The 20,146-nt window shown below is 53.0% G+C and overlaps 8 protein-coding genes across 8 annotated transcripts; 1 reads left to right on the top strand and 7 right to left on the bottom strand.

Moving 5' to 3' along the window:
- Positions 1 to 5: 5 nt before the first annotated feature.
- On the bottom strand, positions 6 to 965 carry M421DRAFT_415106 (uncharacterized protein). Its single transcript, XM_033590572.1, has one exon. It carries the CDS (start codon positions 851 to 853, stop codon positions 212 to 214), a length of 642 nt encoding a protein of 213 aa, XP_033454307.1. The 5' UTR covers positions 854 to 965; the 3' UTR covers positions 6 to 211.
- A 555-nt stretch (positions 966 to 1,520) lies between these two features.
- M421DRAFT_415107 (glycoside hydrolase family 3 protein) lies at positions 1,521 to 5,070 on the top strand. Its single transcript, XM_033590573.1, has 8 exons — positions 1,521 to 1,844; positions 1,904 to 2,105; positions 2,160 to 2,193; positions 2,245 to 2,386; positions 2,435 to 2,694; positions 2,742 to 3,338; positions 3,393 to 4,289; positions 4,346 to 5,070. Exons 1-8 carry the CDS (start codon positions 1,757 to 1,759, stop codon positions 4,715 to 4,717), a joined length of 2,592 nt encoding a protein of 863 aa, XP_033454308.1. The 5' UTR covers positions 1,521 to 1,756; the 3' UTR covers positions 4,718 to 5,070.
- Positions 5,071 to 6,398: 1,328 nt separating this feature from the next.
- Positions 6,399 to 8,570, bottom strand: M421DRAFT_415108 (DnaJ-domain-containing protein). The gene is made up of 6 exons (XM_033590574.1): positions 8,405 to 8,570; positions 8,306 to 8,349; positions 8,134 to 8,227; positions 8,026 to 8,080; positions 6,816 to 7,971; positions 6,399 to 6,758 (listed from the first exon to the last, which is right to left on the bottom strand). The coding sequence occupies exons 1-6, from the start codon at positions 8,508 to 8,510 to the stop codon at positions 6,609 to 6,611; spliced, it is 1,605 nt and encodes a 534-aa protein (XP_033454309.1). The 5' UTR covers positions 8,511 to 8,570; the 3' UTR covers positions 6,399 to 6,608.
- Positions 8,571 to 8,676: 106 nt separating this feature from the next.
- Positions 8,677 to 10,192, bottom strand: M421DRAFT_415109 (eukaryotic translation initiation factor 4E-1). Its single transcript, XM_033590575.1, has 3 exons — positions 9,664 to 10,192; positions 9,543 to 9,614; positions 8,677 to 9,489 (listed from the first exon to the last, which is right to left on the bottom strand). Exons 1-3 carry the CDS (start codon positions 9,895 to 9,897, stop codon positions 9,034 to 9,036), a joined length of 762 nt encoding a protein of 253 aa, XP_033454310.1. The 5' UTR covers positions 9,898 to 10,192; the 3' UTR covers positions 8,677 to 9,033.
- A 90-nt stretch (positions 10,193 to 10,282) lies between these two features.
- On the bottom strand, positions 10,283 to 12,087 carry M421DRAFT_415110 (farnesyl-diphosphate farnesyltransferase). Its single transcript, XM_033590576.1, has 4 exons — positions 11,968 to 12,087; positions 10,828 to 11,887; positions 10,604 to 10,780; positions 10,283 to 10,555 (listed from the first exon to the last, which is right to left on the bottom strand). Exons 1-4 carry the CDS (start codon positions 12,033 to 12,035, stop codon positions 10,415 to 10,417), a joined length of 1,446 nt encoding a protein of 481 aa, XP_033454311.1. The 5' UTR covers positions 12,036 to 12,087; the 3' UTR covers positions 10,283 to 10,414.
- A 376-nt stretch (positions 12,088 to 12,463) lies between these two features.
- M421DRAFT_415111 (uncharacterized protein) lies at positions 12,464 to 15,856 on the bottom strand. Its single transcript, XM_033590577.1, has 4 exons — positions 15,376 to 15,856; positions 14,894 to 15,310; positions 14,183 to 14,845; positions 12,464 to 14,137 (listed from the first exon to the last, which is right to left on the bottom strand). Exons 1-4 carry the CDS (start codon positions 15,517 to 15,519, stop codon positions 12,683 to 12,685), a joined length of 2,679 nt encoding a protein of 892 aa, XP_033454312.1. The 5' UTR covers positions 15,520 to 15,856; the 3' UTR covers positions 12,464 to 12,682.
- A 171-nt stretch (positions 15,857 to 16,027) lies between these two features.
- On the bottom strand, positions 16,028 to 18,641 carry M421DRAFT_388441 (glycoside hydrolase family 92 protein; the record flags this gene model as incomplete). Its single annotated transcript, XM_033589943.1, has 4 exons — positions 16,028 to 16,531; positions 16,584 to 18,286; positions 18,337 to 18,503; positions 18,556 to 18,641. The coding sequence occupies 4 exons, from the start codon at positions 18,639 to 18,641 to the stop codon at positions 16,208 to 16,210; spliced, it is 2,280 nt and encodes a 759-aa protein (XP_033454313.1). The 3' UTR covers positions 16,028 to 16,207.
- Positions 18,642 to 19,231: 590 nt separating this feature from the next.
- Positions 19,232 to 20,057, bottom strand: M421DRAFT_415114 (RmlC-like cupin). Its single transcript, XM_033590578.1, has 4 exons — positions 19,864 to 20,057; positions 19,748 to 19,801; positions 19,550 to 19,647; positions 19,232 to 19,500 (listed from the first exon to the last, which is right to left on the bottom strand). Exons 1-4 carry the CDS (start codon positions 19,901 to 19,903, stop codon positions 19,363 to 19,365), a joined length of 330 nt encoding a protein of 109 aa, XP_033454314.1. The 5' UTR covers positions 19,904 to 20,057; the 3' UTR covers positions 19,232 to 19,362.
- Positions 20,058 to 20,146: the final 89 nt, after the last annotated feature.

The following is a 20,146-nucleotide window of genomic DNA, read 5'->3' on the forward strand; positions in this document are numbered from 1 at the left end:
GCTTTCCAGAGTTCTGGGGAAGGCGCGCGACGCGTCCGCGTCAAGTGGGGCCGCCGCGCCTCCCACTTCAACGTTTAGCCACACCTCGAGTCTTTCAGTTCAATTGCAGCATTTGGTGTCTATTGTACAAGTACATTGTGATCTTCTGGAATCGTGGAGATTTCGTTGTGTTCGATCGTGCTCTGGTTGCGGCACGCGGACAATCTGTGCCTCACTCTCTCTTCGACCTGTACACCTGGACGCCGAGCAGCTTATCTACAGCGAAGCTGTGACCCCCTGCCCATATCGGTCCTCCTCTCCACAACGGCAGAATCTCGTCTGAGTTGCGCCTCCTTTCAGTAACCGTCTCCTCCCATTCTCCATGCTGGAAGCGCTCAACATCGTCTCTGCTGACAGTGTGTGTGCGCGTGTTTGCAGCCATGCTCCAGAAGCCAATGATATGCCCCTGATCAATCTTGTGCCTCAAGAACCCTGGATTGCGCTCTTGGTTTAGCAATCTAAGTAGCTCAGAGCATGTGAACTCCTTCTTAGCTGTGGGTAGCGTGGTATTGCTTAGCTGGCTGCGATGTGATGACTGGGGGATGTCGGTAATGTTGATGCCCGTTAGGTTGAATGGTGCATACAGCAGCTTGAGACCCAGGCTGAGGACTGCTGAGACCGGAAAGTCGAGGCCGAGTGCACATGCACCTTTCAGTGCGGATGTGAAGGTGAGCCTTGGTGGGTTTGTGGGTGTCGCGAAGAACTGTAGATGTCTTTGGAACGCTGTGTAGCTTGATCGGGACATTGCGTTCAATACTGAAGGCTGTTGTCTGACCTTCCACTGGAGCAATTGACTGTCTTTAGGGTGAGGCATACGGGCTGAAATCTGCTGCCAGTTCAAGCGACCATTCAAAGGTGTCAAAGAGGATTCATGACGTCATAGCGTTTGATTACAAGTAGATACGTGTAAAGAGGCCCAAGTCGAAGACAGGCAAAGATCTCGAGGCCGAAACTGTGAATTGTTTCCCAGGTGCAGCTACCCGCTGACATGATTTATTGCCTGTCCTGAACAGGTAACATGGTCGTAAGAAAGGAGATGCGCGCGGAATTTGAATGTAGCCGAGGTCGAGGTGCCGCTGTGGGTAGGTAATCTCTTTGATCAAGATGTACAATTCAAAAGCCGCACTCTTCCATATTACTCCAGAATTGGGCCGACAGGATCGAGCCGGTACCGCAGCAGTTTCTCTGTTCACCGTGGTTGTATCGCCCTTGTATCTCGTATACGCAGGCTCAACTACCACTGATCTTTCACATGCATGTGCAATACATGGATCGCTACGTCACTCAGCTACGACAAGGGCGCCTACATAATCGACAGCCGATTACAGATCTTGGGCCAATATCTGAGTACCTTAACGACAGGAGGCTGTGGGTTGCCTCCAATTCTCGTTGGTTGGTAGCCGTTGCCGCGTGACCCAGAAAGGACCCCTGCACCTGCGCGGTTTGGAGAGCGCACTTTATCCCTCGGCAACATGACTGTAAACATCTCTGTCGCCGTCCTGTTACATATCATAACCTGGAGACGGATTAACATGACTATCGGTGTTTCTTGAATGGGCAAGAATCGATACTACAATCTTGGTTGTTGCGGGGTGTAGCCTTTTGCTTTAAAAGAGAGAGGGTACATATTCTCGTACTCTCCACTGTTGCTGGCCCGATTTCTATAGACCTGTCTTATCCTACGAAATTCACTTTCGATATGCGGTCGGCCATTCTCATGTCTTTGTCGTCCCTCGCGGCGGGCGCAGTGCTCGACAGGCGTGACCCAGTACCGCCAGGCTATGTCGCTCCTCCCTACTACCCGAGTAAGCCGAGACACATCTGAAAGCACAAAGTCTAGTGTAAGAATGCTAATGAAAGCCAGCGCCTCATGGAGGATGGGTATCCGAGTGGAGTGAAAGCTATCGCAAGGCTTCGCTGCTTGTAGCCAACATGACGCTGGCCGAGAAGACAAACATCACTTCAGGCACCGGGATTTTCATGGGCCGATGTGTTGGCAACACCGGTAGTGCACTTAGAGTCGGAATCCCGCAACTCTGCTTGCAAGATGGACCGCTTGGTGTTCGGTGAATTTGACTTTCGACTGCATGATATTGGCTTGTGCTGAGACATGCGCGCAGAAACACTGACCACAACACCGCCTTCCCTCCAGGGGTATGCATACATGTTGATGATGTTGGAATGATATTCACTGACTCGGTGTAGATAACGGCAGGCGCGACGTGGGACAAAGACCTGATGCGTCGCCGTGGCGTAGCAATCGGCGAGGAGTTCCGGGGCAAAGGCGTCAACATTCACCTGGGTCCAAGTGTTGGCGCTTTGGGGAGAAAGCCTCGAGGTGGCAGAAGTACGCACATTTCTCTCTGTCACATACCGAATGCTAATTGTCAATTAGACTGGGAAGGCTTTGGCTCAGACCCTGTACTTCAAGCGTTCGGTGGTGCCTTGACAATCGAAGGAGTACAGAGTGTCGGAGTCATTGCGACTATCAAACATCTGATCGCCAACGAACAAGAGATGTACCGCATGTACAGCTTAGTCAAGCCCGGTATCTCCTCCAATCTAGATGATCGGACGATGCACGAGCTGTACTTGTGGCCCTTCGCCGAGGGAGTCCGTTCTGGAGTCGGCTCTGTCATGATCTCTTACAATGCTGTAAGTAATACATATTGCGTGAACCTGAGCTTCTCTAATAAGTACAGATCAACGGATCGGCTGCCGCACAGAATAGCTACTTGATGAACGGACTACTGAAAGACGAACTCGGTTTCCAAGGATTTGTAATGTCGGACTGGCTAGCTCAAATCTCCGGTGTACCGTCAGCACTTGCTGGACTTGACATGTCGATGCCTGGTGACAGGAATGAGATCCCGCTACTTGGAAACTCATATTGGATGTACGATTATAGCCGTGCAGTACTGAACGGATCGGTGCCGGTGGATCGGCTGAACGATGCCGTCACCCGCATACTGGCTGCGTACTTCCAGATGGGACAGGATCAGAACTACCCTCGCCCTAACTTCGATACCAATACTCAAAATGCCGAGGGTCCTCTCTACCCTGGAGCTTTAATCTCTCCGAGTGGCGTAGTTAACGAGTTTGTCGACGTCCAGGGCAATCATGCAGAAGTTGCGAGAGAGGTTGCTAGAGACGCCATCACATTGCTGAAGAATCAGAACAACACCCTACCACTGCTTCGTAACGCGAGCCTCAAAGTTTTTGGCACAGCTGCCGAAAAGAATCCGGATGGCATTAACTCGTGCGCTGACCAAGGCTGCAACAAGGGCACACTCGGTATGGTGAGTGCATGATTACCTTGTACAACATTTTGTGACGATATCTAACGTTCGTAGGGCTGGGGCAGCGGTTCTGCGCGATACCCATATATGGACTCGCCCATTGATGGCTTCAAATCAAGGGGATCAAACTATCAGTACTTCAATACCGACTCGTTCCCGTCGAACTCGAGCCCAAGTCCAAACGATACCGCTGTTGTCTTCGTGACAGCAGACTCAGGAGAAAACTACATTACCGTCGAAGGTAACCCTGGAGACCGCACATCCTCGAACTTAAATCTTTGGCACAACGGTGACAAACTTATCCAGGATGTAGCCGCGAAGTATACCAGCGTTGTAGTGGTCGTGCACACCGTCGGTCCAGTCATCATGGAGGCATGGCATGATCTCCCTTCAGTCAAGGCTGTACTGTTCGCTCATCTCCCGGGACAAGAGGCCGGTACATCACTAATGGAAGTTCTTTATGGTGACACCTCACCATCAGGGCATCTCCCATATACAGTGCCGACATCCGAGAGCAACTATCCTGCCTCTGTCAACTTGGTCGGTTACCAGATCGGCCAACCGCAAGATACTCACACAGAAGGTCTTTACATAGACTACCGACATTTCAACAAGGAGAGCATCACTCCTAGGTATGCGTTCGGATTCGGACTGAGCTACACTTCTTTCTCTTTCTCCGATGCTTCCATCAGCGCGGTGACGCCCTTGACTGCTGTGCCACCAAGTCGCCCGGCAAAGGGTACAACTCCAGCGTACTCAACCGCCATTCCGCCCGCTTCAGAGGCCTACTGGCCAGAGAACTTCAATCGCATTTGGCGATATCTCTACTCGTGGCTTGAGAAGAATGATGCAGACGATGCTGCGGAGGCGGCCAACTCGCCCACAAAGTACCCATACCCTGCGGGCTACTCGAATGTGCAAACAGCGGGTCCTGCTGCAGGTGGTGCGCAGGTATGAATTTTTATGCATGAACTGCACGTGCGACAAGATGCTGACTTGGCATCTAGGGAGGTAACCCTGCGCTTTTCGACACGGCGTACGACATCTCAGTGACTGTCACCAACACTGGTGCAAGAGCTGGCAAAGCCGTTGCACAACTGTATGTTCAGTTTCCGCAAGGTATTGCAGTAGAAACTCCAACCATTCAACTCCGCGACTTTGAGAAGACAAGCACGCTGCAACCTGGCGCGAGCCAAACCCTCAGTCTGCGAGTAACACGAAAGGACCTGAGCGTGTGGGATACAGCATCCCAGAATTGGGTGGTACCTTCGGTCAATGGTGACTACGGTATCTGGGTGGGCAGCAGCTCAGATAGCCTGAGCCTACGGTGTGGTACGGCAAGTATGACCTGTGCTGGAGGGCAAGCAAGTCCCGTTTGACATTCCAACTGGTCATCTGCCTCTCAAGGCGACAGAGCAAGGTAACACCGTATATGCCATCGTTCTTACTGTTCTTTGCTCGACAACATACTATTTCGTCCTCGATTATGCTACGTCATCTACATTGCTTCCGCTTCAACCCTTTCTCGAGTTTGCTTTTGGTCAGAACGACGTATACAAGACGAAGCTTTGACGCGAAAATACGTCTCCCTGCGTAAAGATAGAATTGATAGGGCGGTTGACAGTAGGTAATGTGGAAAGCACAATAGGATCGTTGCTTGTGTAACATCAGTGGTACGATGCAACTGGAGCTGCGGACGTTGGATCATGAGAAGAAGACGCGACGAGTGGCCGAAGCACCCGCAAGTACGACGATCTTGTCAGTTCAACAGAGAGAGAAGATGCAAGGTGAGTGGTCCTCGTTCGATCGATGAGGTAAATGCCATGCATTCTGGGCCTCTTTCGGTGCTCGGTCGCTCCCTAGTATCCATCGACATTACCAAACGAGAGATCAAGTGCATTCCACTATTCCCCAATAACACCGAGCCGCTATGGCAAAGTCAAGAGTGTATAAAGTTTTCCGGTCAGAATCTTCGTTCGTATCATCACACACTCACTCTCATCACTCGTTGCAGATGAAAGTCGGCGGTTGTCTCTCACTTCCGGCTCCTGGTTCTGGTTGGATGTTTCGGCATCCAAGCATGCAGTGCTAACTATCACGCAGCTCTAACTACTAATTAACACTGCCCAACAGCATACTAACATACTCACCACAGCCTACTAACACACTAACGACAGCCTGCTGACCTGCAGCTCTACTGACAAACAGCCTCCTTTATCTTTGCAGAGCACAGAGCATTCGCGTTCAGAACATTAATGTGCACTGCCTCTGAGCAGCTTTGCTGATAAAGCAAACAGGTACCGATCGACCCCAATCCGAATCCCAACCCGAATCCCAACCCGAATCCCAACCCGAATCCCAACCCGAATCCCAACCCGAATCCTAACCCGAATCCCAACCCGAATCCCAACCCGAATCCCAACCCGAATCCCAATCCCAACCCAATCCCCATCCCCGGGCCCTCACCAACCCGCCTTCCGCTGCCGAACCCGTACCCCAACCGCCCGCCCTCGGCGGCTGGCGACGGTGTCGACTCGCCCTACTTCTTCAACGGCCGATGGCAGGCGCGCCCCCACCCACCAAACTTCAACGGCCAGCCGGCGCGTCCTACCAGGACACGGCCGACTGCTACACGCAGGCCATGGAAGCCGCGTCCCACTGTGAGGCCTTGGGAGGGCGGTAACAGAAACCGCGTGGATAGGAGGTGGTTCGGTCTGTGGTAGGCGGGCGCATCGTCTTCTTGTTGTTGGACGGTCTGCAGCGAATAGGAAAGATTTTGTATGAATATTATCAGCAGGCGAAGGATTTTCTCAGCCGGTCATCAAATTCGTTGACTGTGCTCACACTCATTTGAAGAACCTGTACGGCTTTAGCATAGCGAAGTTTTGAGATTCTGTGGTCGGCCGAGTAAGGGGTGGTCGAGTAGTCAGTAATGTATTCGTTTCTTGCCTACCATCACCTTAACGCTCCACCCGCGATTGACACCCTCGCCTCATCGAAGGGTAGTCTGGCTTTAAGGTCAGCTTCACAGCCTGGGTGATTGTTGTGTCCATGTCAGTATAAAGAGCAAAACTATGCATTGAACTCCATCATGCGAGCTAAATATGCTTTGACCACGCCAGGTCTTGTTCCAATTCAGGCCGTCTCGAATGGAATCTATGGATATCACGAACCAGGTATGCAACTAGAAAGGAAGACACGAACCAAGAGCAGTCGGCAAGGCGACCTTGGCTATCTCAGAGCCCCGGGGACCGCATTGAGCTCGACAGACTATGCCGTCGCCTTGTCCTTCTCCTTCTTGTCGTGGTGGTGCTTGTGCTTCTCTTTCTTGTCGTGCTTGCTCTCCTTCTTCGCGGCGGCTTCGGCCATGAGCTGCTCGAAGGCCATGAAGTCGCCCTCTTCTTCGGGGTCGCGCTCGGCCTGTCTTGGGTTAGCACTCGGTCCAAACGTACCATTCTGGAGGGACATATAACTCACCTTCTGGCACATCTCGCCAATGATGACCAGCGCATGTGCGCGCTCAATGCGCTTCTCCAGCTTGACTTTCTTATCATTGAGCACATGATCGCACACGTCTCTGAGCACGCTCTGGATCTCAAACTTGCTGCCGCGCCACGCAGCCGCAAGGATCTTGCCCGTGACCTTCTTCTCGTACTCGGCCTTCTTCTCGTCTGTCCAGGCCTCACCGCCTTGCTCTTCCAGCTTCGCCATTTCCTCCATGGTGAGCTGGGCGTCAATGGCGGCACTCATAGTGCTCCAAGTATCCTTGACGAGAGTACCCTTGTCCTTGATGCGGGAGAAGAAACCAGAGATACCGAGGAACTTTTGTGATTTGAGGAAAGACGAGGCCTTCATGAGGTATGTTGTGCCGATTGCGTGGAGGATTTCCAGGCCGAAGGATTCCATCTTCAGGTTCTCGATTTCGAGGGCGATCTTGTCCTTGAAGGCCTTGGTGACGTCGGTGGCCTTGTCTGTCTCGGTCCATAGCGAGATGCGCTCGATGAGCTTCTTGGAAAGGTTGGCGACGCGCTCGTCGCGGATCTTCTTGCGCTCCATCTCGTATGCTGCAAGCTCCTCGCGCTGCTCTTTCGTGAGCCCGCCCTTCTTGTTCTTCTCCTTGTTACGAAGCTCTTTCTCTGCATCGGTCATGTTGGCTGCTTCCATGCGGGCGTCCTCCTCGGTCTTGTCCATTATCGCAGGCCGGATTGGGATACCGCGGGGCTTCGGTGTGCTTGCGCCGGACGAAGAGCCGGCAGCAGCGGCAGCAGCAGGAGTGGCGGTCGAGGCGTCGGCGGCGGTTTCAGCATATGCGGGCGGCGGTACAGCATACGCTGGAGGAGTATCGGCGGCCGGGGCTGCGGCGCGCTCTGCAGCGGCTTCTGCCTCCTTCGCTTGAGCGCCAGCGCTGGGCGCGGCAGCCAGGGTCGCGGTGGCAGCATCGGCAGCGGGTGTGGTGCCAGCCGGCGTGCCAGCCGTCGTGGCAGTCGTCGTGGCAGTAGCAGTCGATGCAGAACCACCGGCGGCGGCTTCTGCGCGTGCGGCCTCGGCCTCGGCGGCTTCCTGCTCCTCCATTTCGCGCATCGAGATCTCCATGGTCTTGGTGAGGTCCTTCATGAGGGAGATCTCACCGATCCTGCGTCTGTCAGCCTGCCATATCTACTGCAGTCGCGTTCCGGGCATCGCATACCAGTCGACGAAGGCCTCTCCGCCAAAGATCATGGTAAAGAACTCGGAAGGGTCCTCTGTCACACGATTAGCACACTGCAGCGACCATACGGTAGTCCTGAATACGGACCAAACCCGCTCTGCGGCACAGCGCCCTCCTTGCCATACTTGTCGTAGTTCGCGCGCAGCTGGTCATCGCTGAGGACCTGGTAGGCTTCTCCGATCTGTTGTCACATCAGCCCCGCTATCCGCGCAGTATCGAGCGTGCGGCCTGTGAACGCCGTCGTAGGCGGCCAACGCACCTCCTGGAACTTTGCATGTGCAGTCTCGTCGCCCGGGTTCTTGTCTGTCTGGTGTCAGGCGGGCTCGTTGCCGCTGCTGTGCAAGAATCGCGTCGTTACCGGGATGCAGCTTGATCGCGAGTTTGCGGTATGCCTTCTTGATTTCGAGCTCCGTCGCTGTGGGCGGGACGCCCAGGGCGTCGTAGTATGCAGTCTCCAACACCATTTTGCTGAGCAATAGTATGTGCAGAGTCGAGTGAGAATGTCGGTGGGATATGGAGCCTGCTGGGCATGATTCAAATTGTGGCCGCGCCGCCTGCGCCACTAAATTACGTCGTAGCTTGCCGTTCCACATGCCCTGGCTAACTCGGCAACGCACGGCTGGGGCTTTTCGCGAATGTCATATCTTCATACTCTCTCATTCGAAACGTCTGTCAAGTAAAAGAGCTCACATCTATCAAACTTGCATCCCAAACCCGCGTACTGCCCGATTTGCATCACCCGCCCTGACCATAAACCATGTTAGACCCCAAGATGACCCATCGCCGCTCCATGCAGACGCCATGCTAGAAACCCAATCCCGTTATCATCATCGGTACGTGAAAATGCTTTTGGGTAAACCGGGTAGTAAATCACGCTTGAGCGCAGCCTAGCTGTGACTGCGCTTGAGCGTTCTGAACAGAGAAATCGCAGTGGCGAGCCTCTGCTTGACATTATCACACTTAGTCGTCTCCACGTTGTGCAAATGCTTAGACGGTGAACTTGGCCTTGGCACGAGTGCTACCAGAGTGGGCGGCGTCCGTGTGACCAGAGAACTCGACGGGCTCATTGTCCTTGAGCTGAAGAGCCTGCTTGAATCGCTTGCCGATCTTCTGGAGGGTCTCCTTGCCCTGCTCTTGTGTCCTGCTGCCGGCAGCGCGGCCAACGGAGCGAGTCCACAGACCAATACGGTAGAACCCTCGCCTAACGTTGACCACCACACCCATCACCTCGTTGTCCTCCTCGTCCTCAAGGTTCTCGCCGATAGCAGCGAGCATAACGTGGAGCCAGAGTGCGTCGATGTTAATGGCCTTTTTGTCCTTGAACTGGAACGCCCACTTGCCGCCGTGCTTGTTCTGCGAATCTTCCCACTCAGGGCGAACGCCGCTCTTGAAGAGGTGGTAGTCGGACTTGAGTGCCAAGTCAGATGTGGGTGTGATGTTGTTCTGTATACACTATTAGCTTTGCTATCTACAATCTGCGAATCCCCAGCACTCACGTATATGCCCCAGAACTCTTCGACCGAGTCGAACGAGATGACCTCCTTCAGCAGCTCAGCCCAGTTATCGCCCTGTATGTTGTTAGTGCGACCTCGACAGGGAGAACAAGTGTCCACGCACCTTGCCGCTTGGGGGCTTGGTGAACCACAGCGTCCATGTGTTCATGAGCGGGTGCTTGACGTTGAAGTTCTCGGGGTCGTGGAAGACGGTCTTGACGGCGCTGTCGTCTGTGTTTGCGCTGGTCGAGGGTTTGTCCTGGCCCTCGGACGTTGAGTTGCCATCAACAGGCGAGATGGGGATGGTGTCCAGAGGGACCTGCTGAGAAGGGTTCGGTGCGGTGGCAACGTCAGCCATTGTGATTGTGGTAGAAGGCGTTAAGAGGTAGGTAGTGAGTGGTGCTGCGAGTGGCAGACGAATCGTACGCGAATGCGGAGGTTGTGGGTGGATCGAGGTAGGTTGATGAGGGGTCGTTGAAGTCGCGCCGGGCGATAGTTCAAGGATGAGTAGTCGCGGAGGTGTTCTGCCTGGTCTACTGCAGAAGGTGAGAGTGGCGTGCGCGCGGTGAAGCAGTTGCGTGTGTGTCTATTGCGTCGTTCGCGACTCACCCGCTGTTCAAGCGAAAAAAGACGCCAAGGCCACGCTAGTCGTCCTCTTGTGAAACCGTCAAAGCCAAAACACCATGTAGGCCGCTTTCAGGCACGTGTGGACAATGGGCGTCTCGGAAGCAATAGCATGCGTACGCCATTGTTACGCGGCGAGTATATATCCGTTCAAGATGCATTAGGTTTCACTGCATTCCTGCGTCCACGAAGAAGGTATGTCGCTGCCATTATAACACATATGGGCATGAAGATTACTATTCCCTAGCGGCTTAGAGCTCGCTCTTCTCGGTCACGACTTTGACTGTCTCTATGATCTTGGGCTCTGCCCAGCCGAAAAGTTCTCCCAGCTGGTTTTTGATCTCGTAGTACGCGATGTCGAAACGCGCGCCAGCAAGATAGGCAACAAAGACCTAGTAGGTGTTAGGGTGAGTCTTCATTGAAGGTTGTGTACGACTGACCATGCAGGATGTGATGATCAGCACCGTCATGACGACAGCAGTTGTCATATAGATGATGTCCCACTTGTCCTCGTACGCCTGCTTTTTCGCCTTCTCAGCCTCCTCGACGCTGGCGGGTGACTTGGTATCAGCAGGCGGCTTCTGCGATGGGAAGATAGACTCGATGAACTGCTCTATCTGTGCTGGAGTCAGTCAAGTCTTTTAGAGTAAAAAGGACTCCTTACCCTTCCGAGAGTGATGCTGATCTTCAGGAAGTTGGGGTCGTGCGGGTTGTTCCTCTTCGCAATCTTGCGGCCATACCGCTTGAATACTTCGCAGACAAGCTGGAGATTCTGCGACGACTCGACCATCAACTGGCAGGCCTCGCCCTTTGTGATCTTTACGTTCTTCTGGAAGATGTCGTAGTTCTGGAAGCAGGCGTTTAAGGTCGCGATAGCCATGGTCTGAGGGATGGCGCAGAAGTTGAACACACTCTGCTCTCGCAGTCCTGCAAGGTAGTACAGGCAGTCGTCCGCGCGTGTCAGAGCTGTGTAGATCATCTCTGAACTACAGTCCAATGCCTTCTGCTTGTTTTCCGGCGCGAACAGGTCCTCAAAGTTGTCAACGTGCTTGGACCAGATCTCCTTAGGCCAAAATCGTCGGTTGTCGTCCAAGTCCTCCTTGATGTCACGGGTGATGTTGACCTGCTGAAGGAATTGTCCCATGGACTCCATGAGCTCCGGCTTCTTCAGCAGCGCAGCGTTGGCAAGGCCAGCCTCAACAAAAAGGCGTGTCAGACCTTCACCAACGAGACCGGCAACGTAATGGCAATACAGCTCGTAGTCCTTGACTGTGTTGACGCCAACTAGGTTGTGCTCTGCATTGTTCGCGTAGTCTGCCATGCCGTTGCCCATGCGCTTGGTGATGTCCTTGATGATATCCTTGTATGCCGGCTTGATGTGCTTGAACTCCTCAATGACCACATTGAACTCGACCAGCAGCTGCCTGTCTTTCTCATTGGGTCCGTTCTCTGTAAACGTCCACCCATCCTTTTCCAGAATATCTTGGAAGCTTCGGAGTATGGGCTCCTTCTTCTCAAGGGGAAGTGTCATGTCGTCCTCTACCGTATCGAGTCCACGCAAGATCAGGTAGAACAGTGCAACGGGAACAAGCAGCTCAGGGTGCAGCTCCATGATAACGGCCGCAAAACTGCGGCTCGTTAGATTGAGGAAGTGGAAGCATCGCTTGAGGTTTGCGGAGTCGTTGTCTTCGTTGCGCTCATGGACGGGGTTGTGCCAGACCTTCCTGTGTGAGGTGTTAATCTTGCGTGTGCTATGCAGGGCGAACGGAGCGAATATTTCAAGCCGCGCAGAAGCTGTCCTTACCACTGGATGATCGAGCGCAACTGGTTGGGGTGGAAGACATAATAAACAATGCTCTTGGGCGACACCATGGCTGCTACAACTTTAGAAAGTCGCTCGTGTAGAATGTGGACTAGCGCAGCGTGGAGGTAGCTGGACAATGGCGATGGGCGGCGGTCCAATGTCCGAACTGTTGACAGAGAGTGCGTGAATTCAGCAAAGAAGTCAGGCAGCAAGAGCGTACGGTGTCGTGGAGCGCGAAGGATGAGCAAAATGCGGCCTGCCTGTATGGGGGCTCGAATGCATAGCGGCACCAGTGCATCCGTGCACGGCCAGCGACCGACGACTACTGGTTCTTAGCGCAGCTCATCTCCAGAGCTCCGCATCGCCTGAGTAGCTCAACGTCCGAGGGTTCAACCGCGAACCAAAACAGCAGCAGACTTCGGCCTCGAACGACTAGCGGTTTGGGGTTCGACGAGAGCATAGCAATTGCACGGTACGGTTCAGAGTGCTCGCAAATCGAGCCTTGTGAATGAATTGTTTAACATTGCGTGCGATTCATTTGGGCAATACTCCGGCTTGGCTAAAGGAATCCCCAAACGGCCTTGAGATACAAAATAAACCTTCACTTTGGTCATATCGAATCAACTCCTGCTAAATGCTCAACGCGCCCCATATGGACATGATATCGTCTTATCTCATAGATGCCAGCAATGCCAAAACAATAGCTCATGGCAGTTTAGTTCGCCGAAGCGCCCGCCTTGACAACCAGCACGCTGGCACCGAGCTTGCCTTCCCATATCTTCTCAGCTAATAAGCCTAGTGTGCTCGATGCGCTCGATACGCTTCTGATCTCATCTGCATTTTCTGTGCTGAGAGCGTTGTTCCTGTCGATGTTTCTACCCAGTATAATTAGGTCACCTGCATTCTTCGGCGACTGTCCAATCTCGATGCTTGCGCGTGCGATGACATCCTTGATGGGTTCTTCAGATACAACAGTCTCGAAAATGACACGGTTCGCCAGCTCCGCTGGTAGAGAGGCGCGCAGCGATGCGAAGAATGCTGCGTCGTGTTCGCGGGCAGTGGGTACCGTCGTGGTGATGATTGTCTCGCCTGCCTTGCTAGGCGAGGTGATGGAGGACGTCGATGCTGTCGGCCTACCGAGGAATGATTCCGGTACATCGAATTGGACAAGTGTGGCGGTGATCTGAGCATTTTCTGCGAGCTGGAGAACGAGGCGCAGCGCAGCGCGGTCGTCTGCGCCCCCGAAGAACGCGAAAAAGATGTGATGGCTGCGGTCCGCGATGGGAGCTGTAACAGCCTGATCTGCGTGAAGACTGACACTGCTGTAGGTACGAGAGAGTTTGAGGGTTGTCCTGCGGTCCTTGTTCTTACTGCCGCCGAAATTCTTATTCACAAGCACAGCAACAGGAGTAGTGGACTGTTCGATCGTAGAGTTCACGAAGTCAACGTAGGAAGACGCAGCGAGCTTGTTCTTGGTGCCTTTGTCTTCGATGATTGCTTGCTCGGACATACCACCTGTTTCACTCCAAGGAAGGAGGAGCAGATTCGAGTCCGAGGCGCGCGTGGCCAAGGTGTCCGCGAAGGAGGATTCAGGAACGACCAGGACCTCTCCGCTGACGGCAAGATTGTGCAGGCGGCCGAAGGTGCGGAATGTGTTGACTACAGGATCGTAGGCAGTGTAACTCTCCATCTCGGAGACCTGCATCACGGACGAGCCACGATCTGTCAAATTGAGCAGGCGCAGACCGTAAGCCTCGACTGGTCGACTGGTCGCGACTTCCTCCAAGGATGAGTCCCCGGTCTCTTTGCTTGTGCTAGCGCCGATTGACGGATGGACCTTAGGTGCAGGCTTCTGAGAACCTCCAAAGAGCGATGTGAACGCGAGCAGGCTGGGCATGCTGTCGAGACGTAGATACACCGTAACACGCTTGATCTTCTCAGCAGCCAGTTTGTCGAAGTGAACGCCATCCTGAACGCTGTCGGTGTTATCCAGTGGCTTGCCGGTGTCCCAGTCGATCTCGCCGCGACGCCAGGCCTCTACCTTCTTCTGGTACCAGGGTGGGTAGAAGTACATCGTGAGAGGGGACGATGCGAATGTCGTAACCAGGGCCATGACAACAAAGATCGTAAATGTCCGTGTGCTTAAAATTTTGGCGTTCAGGCCAATGTTCTGAATATGTTAGCTCTGTCTCTTCTATATATGTGACGATCTTACCAGTACAATCAGCTCGACGAGACCCTTGCAACTCATCAAAGATCCTACAGCAAAGCACTCTCGCCAAAGCATCTTGGATCCTCGAGCTGCAAGTGTGGCGCCGATGAATTTCGAGAAGAACGCGACTGCGATCACGCCAAAGACGTAACCCCAGACGATCCCGGAATCGAGAAGACCAACGTTGGTGTTGAGTCCGGAGAGCGTGAAGTACAATGGCAGAAACAGAGCACCGATCAGATCTTCGATCCTCTCAGCGACCTTGATGGCAAAACCACCCTCATGAGGACATATCAAGCCAGCCATGAAAGCTCCGAAGATAGGGTGTACTCCAATAATTCCGGTGAAGAAGGCAGAGCCTAGCGCGATGATGAGGGTAAGAGCAATGATGCCCTGAGTAGGACCATCCTGCAAAGCTCCCGACCTGCGCAGCACCCAAACAAAGACCGGTCGAACCGCATAAACTAAGAACAGCATGTATCCTACACACGTCAACAGCACCCAAAGTGCCGCAAGACCGGTGCCTGCATTGACGAGAGCGACGCAAAGTGCGAGGAGGATCCAGCCTACAACGTCGTTGCCTACTCCAGCTGAAAGCACGATTACACCGACAGGGGTCATCAGAAGCTTGAGTTCAGTGAGGATACGACACAGCACGGGGAACGCCTGAGGAAGTCAGTTACACATCGCGAACCGTTCGAGCAAACAGCTTACCGTGATAGCCATGGCTACACCGATAAAAAGCATGAAGATGGCAAAGTCGATCTCGACCATTCCTGGTTCGTCCTTGAACTCGTTGTACAGTCCGACCGCAATGGCACATCCCATGCCAAAGGGGATGACCATGCTGACGACACCGACATTGAGAGCAATTTTCCAATTACTGAGCAAGAAGCGCAGATCTACTTCGAGACCAATGATGAAGAGGAACAAGGTCAGACCGAGGTTGGCAACGAGATTCAAGTTGGTCATAGACTGTGCTGGGAAGATCGACTCTGTGAAACCTGGAATACGACCGAAAACTGATGGACCAAGAAGGATACCGCCGATGATCTCAGAGATAACGCGAGGCTGGCGAATTTTCGAAAGAGGCCAGCCAAGCAGTCGACAGAAAATGATTATAATTGACGCCTGTAAATTACACAGTAAGCATTTGGCACACATGCAGTCGATCCAGGGCAATGGTGAAAAATTACCTGGACGATGAATAAGATGATTGGATTCTTGGCATCGAAGTGCACGGGATTGACACCTTCAAGCACACCAGCCTGGGGTGGTGCTTGTGGCCTGGCCGTTGCGGAGGCAGCAGCTGACGAAGTTGACGCGATTATCGTCGACATGGTGAACAGGTGGGGTCGCGTGGAGAAGGCTGAACCCCAGCTTCAAGTGTGATCGCAAGTGTCAGGCCCTCAGAAAAGCTGTGGGGAAGTGAACGAGTCAAATAGCTGTCAGAGGATGAAGCTCAGGCCAGGGCGCACCGTCAGCCCAGAACGCAAGACGAAGACTTGCTCCTGCGATTTGGCGGGTGTGTCTCGCGGTTGGGCGTATGGACGCTAGTGGAGGCTTTATTCAGGGTGCCTACAGACCATGTGACGGTTCACGGAGACCTCGTGGTAGATGTCTATGGGTTTGTCCTGTACCCTGGGCGGTGTAGAAGCGAGTGTTCCCTGTCATAGCGGGGTGAACACCCTGGTGGCGTAATGCGCGTGAAGGCCGGGCGGCGAAAGCCAAGGGAAACGGCGCGATTCAGCGAATGGCGCGCGATTATGTTGAGACGGCGGTCGGCGGTCTAGAACGGTTTCGGATCCTGCTGCTCTTCAGATATCGCGCCTAGCAATCCTCGCGTTCATGCGATCCAGCATGTCAACATAATGAGCAGGTCATTCAACAGTGAGGGTGTGTGCTGAATGCGGGGAAGAGTGGCGCTTCTTGCTCCGGTCAGTCACTAGCATGATATCGGACAGAGCCTTGAGGTCGTTGTTTCTGCCATCTTTGCGCTACCATACCGCGACGCAGTCCTTCGGCACACTAATGCATAACAGATTGTATCTCTCCGGACGCTGGACTCGGCGGCAACTCACCCGTCGACCACTCAGTCTTGTTTGCTCCAAGAACAAAGTCCAAATTGCCGCCATTGGCGAATACATCCTCCCATGATACCCACGACTTGTCCCACTGTTTGCCATTCACCTTCAGGCTTTGAACATAAGGTGCACTGATACGATCGCCTCCACTTGTCGACAGAATAAGCGTCTTGTCGTCTCCAAGATCGATCGTCATCTGTTCAAACACAGGAGCTAGAACGAGGAAGGTTGATTGACCAGTCATGGGCCAAAGACCTATCATCTGCCACTACCGCCGAAATTAGAACCGAAAAGTTGAAAGGTCGCAGACTTGGACGTACAATCAGAAGACTCTCCATGGCTCCAGCGTCCGAGTTGCCCGGTAGGCCACTCTCACCTGAGTTGTAAAGAGTGCTGATGTTTCGACCTCTTTCGACACTCCTCCATTGTTGCCCCTGCACAAAGTTGTACAGGTACGGGCTCGTAAATCCAGGCTCGTTACCAGCATCAAAGATGCCAAGTTCGAACAGCTTGTCAATCCTCCCAACAAACCTCTTATCACCACCGATTCTCCTTTTCAGCTCGGTCACATCATGTATCGCGTTCATACTGTAGATCCAGGTGTTGTCTTCGTAGTAAGCATCGCCCCAGTAGCAGCCACCACAGTCCTCTGGGTTTTGCGAAACGAACGATCCATTAGCTTTTCTAGGAACCATGAAGCCATTGTGGCCTCCTGATGTGGCACTAGGGTTCCAGTGATTACGCCAATTGCGTGAGCGGTTAAGGTACGTGGCTGCCTCCAAGGTCTTCCCAAGGCCAACGGCGACTTGGTACAATCCAAAGTCGTTGGTAGAGTACTCTACGGCTCGTGATACTGCACGAGTGAAACGAGGTGTGATGTATCCATATTGCAGCCAGTCAGGCAGTGCGCCCCTGCCTTCTTTGGTCGATGCATCAGGAGCTTTAGTATCAACGATCTCGAGTGGCGGTATGACTTCGGCATCGGTTTGCATGGCGGAGAAGCCGTCTTCCCAGTCTACGGCGCCTCTTACACCCTTCACGTAAGCATCGGCTAGGACGTTGTCGGCGTTGGTGCCACCCTGAACACGACCGTTGAAGTTCGACGATCGGGCATCAGGCATGAAACCATCATGTCGCCAGATATCAATTAGCGACCGTATGAATTCTTCATATGCGGTAGGCTGGACTACCTGGAAGAGGGACGTGTGACACCGGTGGGTATCCCAAAGTGTGAATACATCATCGTAGTACGGTTCACCACTGCTCCATGCTGGATTCTCTCCAGTCCGGTTGGAAGGGATGAGGAACATCCCATACAGGGAGCTGTACAGGAGCTGAAGGTCTTCGGTGGTGTCCGATGACATCTGGATCTTGTTGAAGACCTCTTGGTTCCATCGAGCTTGGGCGTCTTGAATTAGGGAGTGCGGATTGGTTTCGCCCGGGATCTCATTTTCCAGATTGTGGCAGGCTTTTGTGGTCGAGATAAAGGATATGCCAACACGAGACGTCACTTTGGTCTCGTTGAAAGTGAAGACACCTCCAAGACGACCGGTCCCTGCAGTTTGCCCATAGCTGGCATTGGTAGCATTGCTCTGGGCAAAGACTCGTGAGCTTGAAGTCTTCTGGTCGAATTTCCCACAGAAGTAGATCGTCCAGTTAGGCGCTAGATTCCAACCGTTATTGTAAGTGCCTGAGCCTTCGTAGTGTGATTCTGAAAGCAGTTTGAGCGCACCACCAGAGTAGTGCTGCTCCCAGCCGAGCCCTCTGAAGCTCGGCAGTACATGAGAGACATCGACAACGATGGATGACGACTCATTCGTAGCCTCGGGAAAGGTATACGAGTAAAGACCTGCATGCTCAGACGCGGTAAGCTCTACTGTAATGCCGTTTGCAAGACTAGACTTGTACCAGCCAACACCACCTTCGTCTACATGTAACCTGGGCTGGGAAAGGTCTGCAAGAGGGTCGGAGACTTGGCCTACGACTGGCATTTGGGATACTACACCATATTTCGGTGCTCCTCCTGTTCGCACTTAGTCATCGTTGCGATCGCAATTTTTTTAAAGAGCTTACCTGTGCCAGACTCATGCATCATGCTGAAACCCCAGATGTTCCCTATTGGCAGGTAGCCAGAGTAGGCATCCGTTGTGCTGTTCTGGACGTCCGGACCGAGCTTTGTCATGGCGAATGGCGCCGCGACAACTCCTGGAAACCGATTGCCTCCTTTTGCAGTGCCCATACTTCAACAACACAAAATGAGTTCTGGGTCTATGGGTATGATTTGGTACTTACAAAACGTTTACATATTGGCTGTAGTCAACGGTTGCGTGGCTAGCGACCACGAGCGAGAGAACAGTGGCCATCCTCAAGTTCGACATTGCTGAATTGCTCGACTTCATTAAGGATTAAGTCTTGTGGCAATAGGAGACTATCAAGCCTGTTGATATTTGGTGAAAAAGCACAGCTCATAAGTTGGTCTCGATGTGTTACACAACTGCTGTGAATGTATGTCTGCTGCGAACGAGGCTATGGCATGTCCTATTCCGTGCTTAGCGATGGGAGTACATCAATTAGCGAAGATTCAACCAATTCGATATAGCTTCTGCTGCAGCTGTACTCCGAGGAGGCTGTATGGGGCCAAGATCCTGTAGTGCGGTTGTGGCTGAGGCCCGGGAGTAGAAGTCCAATTCCACTGCATAGCTACAACGGCAGGGCAAGCCTTTTGAAAAAAATTCAAGCATCTCCACAGGTGCTCTAAGCTGAGATCCACGATGGAAGGATGTCATAGTGCTCTGCCACTATGCGCGGAGCGAACTATATCGGACCAATCATTGGCGTGGTCTAGAGCTCGTGAACGGCTGGGAGGTCGATAACACCTCCCACGGAGCACCACGTTCCACAGAAGTATGATCGAGACGCATAGTTTTTTGCGAAGAAACGAGATAGAGAGATGAATAGGAGAAGTGACGTCGAATTGCTGGCTAGGGTACACAACGGTGTGACGACGACCCGTGAGCCGAGTTGAGTCACGCCGAGGGTGGTTCATTAACCCGGGGTCGGAAGCCGATACATAATGGGTATCTTATTGTTTTCTACAATTCAGTATGCTCCTTGTACCATCTCTGAATCCTGGCTCTTGCCCCAACTGTTAAGGTTGTGCACAACAGGATTGCGACCACCACGTGTGATGATCCACTTGACTTCCTCGTCGCCATTGTTGACCCCCTGGTGTTCCGCCTGCTAGCATTAGCACGTGACATAAATGAGTCTGATAAGATGTTCGTACGTATGCTGGGATGAGAGCAAAGTCACCTGGGGCTAGCTCTTGTCTCTTCCTACCATTCTCACTCACTATAGCTCCTCGACCACTGACTGCATATACAACTGTGTCAATGTCCGAGATGAGCATATCGTCCGTTTCAATATTGTGAGGTTGTATAGAACCGGCGAAGGCAAGGGCAGAATGCTCGAAGCAGGGCCGTACCTTCTTCGCCGTGGTGATGGATGGCACTCGCACTATTAGGCTTTGCAAGCATCACTGTAAACGTCATTAGATGCCACGCTGAGAGGTCAAGAGTTTGGGAGATTTTCGCTACCCACCTGTGCCACAGATCTGGTCTGACGTGTCCACAATGGCCATCGCTTTAAAGACCGCTTGGAGACTTGATACCGAAAGCCTTTCTCACCTAGACTTCTCTTGGCATGTTTGATCGATTGTCAATAGTTATACGAATGTTTTGTTTGGAAGAAAGTATCGGTGCGCTGTCTGTGCCTGCCTCAGCTGCTCGGCCATGATGACAAACGCAGGGAGATCACTCCGCACAAGATCACAAGCACAGCTTCACAACTTCTATCGACATGCCAGCAACGGCAAACATCATGT

The sequence above is a fragment of the Didymella exigua genome (genome assembly GCF_010094145.1).
Source record: "Didymella exigua CBS 183.55 unplaced genomic scaffold M421scaffold_1, whole genome shotgun sequence".
NCBI lineage: Eukaryota > Fungi > Ascomycota > Dothideomycetes > Pleosporales > Didymellaceae > Didymella > Didymella exigua.